Genomic DNA, 4331 nt, shown 5'->3' on the forward strand with positions numbered 1-4331 from the left:
GTGATGTGAATAAATCACTAAGACATTGACAATGACAATGAATACATAAAACTATAAACTATTTGTTTAACATATCATGACATACATACAATCATACTACACTTACACTAGTAGAGGAAACTTGTTACTTTTGTTTTCTGGTGATCTCGTGGCAGGCTTTAGGTTTAAACACTTAATTTTTTTTTTCTTTTTTTTTTTTTTTAATACTGACAGAGTTTGTAGACGACAACTTTGTCATCATCACCCCTGTCACAATTACATGGCATGCTACACTAGTAAAAATGGCAGAAGGAGACCAAAAAGAACGAGAGATAAAAAATGCACCTAGCTTTTTAAAAGCAAACATCTGGGCACATTTTGGCTTTTATGAATATGAACAAAGTGGGAAGCATGAATTGGACAAGTCATACGCTGTGTGTAAAGCCTGTCACACAAAAATTAAATATCTAGGGAATACTACTAATATGAGAAACCACGCTAGCCGTTTTCACTCAGAGATGCTAACACCTGCCACCACCACCACCACCAGTGCCGCCAAGTCAATAGACCCAGCTCAGCCAAAAATTGATGCAATACTCTCAACTTTGCCGCCCAACTCTGAAAAGGGGAAGAGAATAACAAAAGCTGTGGCAGCTTTCATAGCTAAGGACCTGCGCCCTTACTCTGTTGTGGAGAACACTGGGTTTCGCTACCTGTTAAAGACGATAGAGCCGCGTTACAAGATCCCATCACGAAGTCACTTTACAGAAAACGTTATACTTGCACTCTACCACGAAACCAAAGCTCAGATAATTGCGTCAATGAGCCAAGCAAGTCGAGTCGCAATAACGTGTGATTCATGGACTTCAGTCACGACGGAGTCTTATGTTACAATAACAGCACATTATGTTAGTAAGGAGTGGCAGATCTTGTCACATGTGCTGCAAACGAGAGCCATTTATGAGTCTCACACAGGTGCTCATCTGGCAGAGCTACTGTCTCATGTTGTGGAAGAATGGCAACTGTCCGATAAATCTGTAGTGCTTGTGACCGACAACGCGTCAAACATGATAGTTGCAGCTCAAGTTGGGAAATTCCCCCATGTGAAATGCTTCGCCCATACACTGAACCTTGCATCCCAGCGAGCGCTGAAAGTGGCCACACTCTCCAGGCTTCTTGGCAGAGTGCGACGGATATCCACATTCTTTCACCGCAGCACTAGAGCAAGCCACTGTCTAAAAGAGAAACAGAAATGTCTTGGCCTGAAGAATCATAAGCTGATAACTGATGTGCCAACAAGATGGAACAGCGCATATGACATGGTCGAGAGGTTCTTAGAACAACAACCTGCAGTCTGTGCCACCTTGCTGTCTCCAGAAGTCAGAAAAGGAGAGTCCGATCTCTGCACTCTCAACAAAACAGATGTGTCAAATGCAGAGGATGCTGTAAATGCATTAAAGCCAATGAAGGATGCAATCATGCTGATGTCAGAAGAGCGTAATCCAACAGTTTCTCTCATTGCCCCTCTAAATGCACAACTCCTCCAGAGCATGACAGACACCATGGGAGACACACCCATGATCCATGAGATCAAGAATGCCATCAGAACAGATCTTCAGAAGAGGTACAGCAGCGAGGCAGAGAAGAAGATCCTTCATACAGCCTCTGCACTGGATCCTCGCTTTAAGGGACTGCCTTTTATCCTCACAGAGGAGGAGAGATTGGAGATATACAATGGGGTGACTGAGGAGGCTGCATCCTTGGAGGTAATTCAACTAATTTGAATTTTATCATGTTTCTTGAAACGAACTGTAACTAGTAGCTAGCTACAGCTTGCTACATAGTGTAAGCCACGCTTCTGAATCTGATGAGGTGCAGGAACTGCACCATCCGTTTCCTGTGCTTTTTCATCACCCCATCGGAATCATAGGCAATTGACAATGTGTTTTATTTATTTTTTTCTATTCTTTTTCGTTCAAACACAGATTACATCTAAGAGGACACATGAGGAGGATCAAGTGCCTAGAAGAAAAGAAACTCTGGAAGAAGAAGAAAGTTCACCCGTCGAGGATAACCATTCTCCATCTCCTCCCAAAAGAAAGGCCAGATCGCTGCTCATGAGTTTGCTGGGACAGTCTTTCACTGACACTGAAGGTACAATAGAACCCAAGACCCCCTATGCCAAGGCTGAAGAGGAAATGGAAAAATATTGTAAAGCCCCACCTCTGCCTCTCACTGAGGACCCTTTGAACTGGTGGTGTGAGCATGAGGTCATATTTCCCCTCCTTTCTCAGCTGTCAAAGCAATACTTGTGTATCCCAGGCACAAGCGTGTCTGCAGAGGGTGTTTTCTCCACTGCAGGAGATGTGGTAACTGCAAAAAGAAGCGCACTCAAACCAGAGCATGTGGATCAACTAGTGTTCTTACAGAAAAATCTACACATTCCCAAATCTTGAGCAGCATTGCTTGCGCCTTGCAGTGACCCATTTTTTTTATCCAGGAAGTGCTGATGTACTGTTGTCGTGTCTGCCAGTGCCACTGCCACTGCCCCTGCCAAGTTGCCCAGCCCGCTGTTAGTCTGCCACACGACTGACCACTGTGACCAGTGACCACACCAGTGTTGTTAATTTTATATATTTTGTTTATAGCACAGCACTGTCAGTGTCTGCCACTGAGATTTTGATTTTTGAAGATTGTCAAAAAAAATTTAAAAAAAAGTAGGGGTTACTTACTTACTTTAACCCTCAGCCAAATACTAAAAGTTCCAAACAACTGATGCCAATTGCCAACCAAGCCTCATCCCCTCTCCCCCCTCAGCCCAGTCTCTGTCTCCCCTCCCAGTCTCGCCCTATCCCTAGTCCCTCTACTCCCCTTCCCTCTCCCCCTACCCTTCCCCTTAAGGCCCTCTTCCCCTTTCCCTCTTCCCCTTTTCCTCTTCCCCTTTCCCTCTTCCCCTTTCCCTCTTCCCCTCTCCCTCTTCCCCTCTCCCTCTTCCCCTCTCCCTCTCCCTCTTTCCCTCTCCCTCTTTCCTTCCTTCTTTTCTCTCTCCCTCTTTCCTTCCTTCTTTTCTCTCTCCCTCCCTCTTTCCTTCCTTCTTTCTCTCTCCCTCTTTCTTTCCTTCTCAGAGAGAAGGAAAGGAGGAGAATCTTTCTTTGTCTCTCTCTTTGTCTCTCTCTTTGTCTCTCTCTTTGTCTCTCTCTCTCTTTCTTTCTTTGTCTCTTTCTTTCTTTCTTTCTCTCTTTCTCTCTTTGTCTCTCTTTCTCTCTTTTTCTCTCTTTGTCTCTCTTTCTTTCTCTCTTTGTCTCTCTTTCTTTCTCTCTTTGTCTCTCTCTCTTTCTCTATTTGTCTCTCTCTTTCTTTCTTTGTCTCTCTCTCTCTCTCTTTCTTTGTCTCTCTCTCTCTTTCTTTCTTTCTTTGTCTCTCTCTCTCTTTCTTTCCTTCTTTGTCTCTCTCTCTCTTTCCTCCTTTCTTTGTCTCTCTCTTTCTTTCTTTCTTTCTCTTTCTTTCTTTCTCTCTCTCTCTCTCTCTCTCTCTCTCTCTCTCTCTCTCTCTCTCTCTCTCTCTCTCTCTTTCTTTCTTTCTTTCTTTTCCCTTTCCCCCTTTTCCCTTTCCCCTTTCCCCTTTTCCCTTTCCCCCTTTTCCCTTTCCCCCTTTTCCCTTTCCCCCCATCCCCTTTCCCTCCCCTACCAAATACCAATGCCATACCCCTCTCTCCCCCCCCCCCACCCCCCTTCTACAACCATCCCCAGTCCCCACCATTCCCCTTCATCTCTACATCCCACTTTCTTTTTTTTTCCCTCCCGAGTCCCTCCTATCTATTGCCTATGCCATTGTCAACAAGACCTTATAACGCCAGTTATGCCACTCTAATCTAGCGTCAACTCAACGCAGTCACACACAGTCACACTGTTTTTGACTGACTGGTGGCAGCAGGCCTGCAGGTGGCCGTGGCACTGGCAATTGCAAACAATCAATGATCATCACAGTGAATTGAACCTGGAGTATATGTATGTCATATAAATATTATATTTGTTATAACTTTTCTAGCACTGAGGAGATGGAGAATGGTTTTCTATTGTTGTGTCCAACTGTCCATTTAGAATTTTTATACTAGTGTCGTCATGTGACTGTGGCGTGTTCAATGTCACAGTGTGTCTGTCATGCTCTGTGACTGCCTGTCTGTTTCTAGGGGTTTAACCTTCAACAAAATCAATTCTGTATTTAATTCCAGACAACTGACGCCCGCCAAGCCACCAGAGGAAGGCAAATCCTTGAAAGAATAAATTGAATCTTAAAACTTGGAGTAAATCTTTATTGGATCACACAAATATACACACACAAAAGAAAAATCA

General features: G+C 44.1%; 1 protein-coding gene across 1 annotated transcript; it reads left to right on the forward strand.

Moving 5' to 3' along the window:
• Positions 1 to 281: 281 nt before the first annotated feature.
• LOC141109841 (E3 SUMO-protein ligase ZBED1-like) lies at positions 282 to 2435 on the forward strand. The gene is made up of 2 exons (XM_073601102.1): positions 282 to 1745; positions 1965 to 2435. The coding sequence occupies exons 1-2, from the start codon at positions 282 to 284 to the stop codon at positions 2433 to 2435; spliced, it is 1935 nt and encodes a 644-aa protein (XP_073457203.1).
• Positions 2436 to 4331: the final 1896 nt, after the last annotated feature.

This window comes from Aquarana catesbeiana, linkage group LG10 (genome assembly GCF_042186555.1).
Source record: "Aquarana catesbeiana isolate 2022-GZ linkage group LG10, ASM4218655v1, whole genome shotgun sequence".
Lineage (NCBI taxonomy): Eukaryota > Metazoa > Chordata > Amphibia > Anura > Ranidae > Aquarana > Aquarana catesbeiana.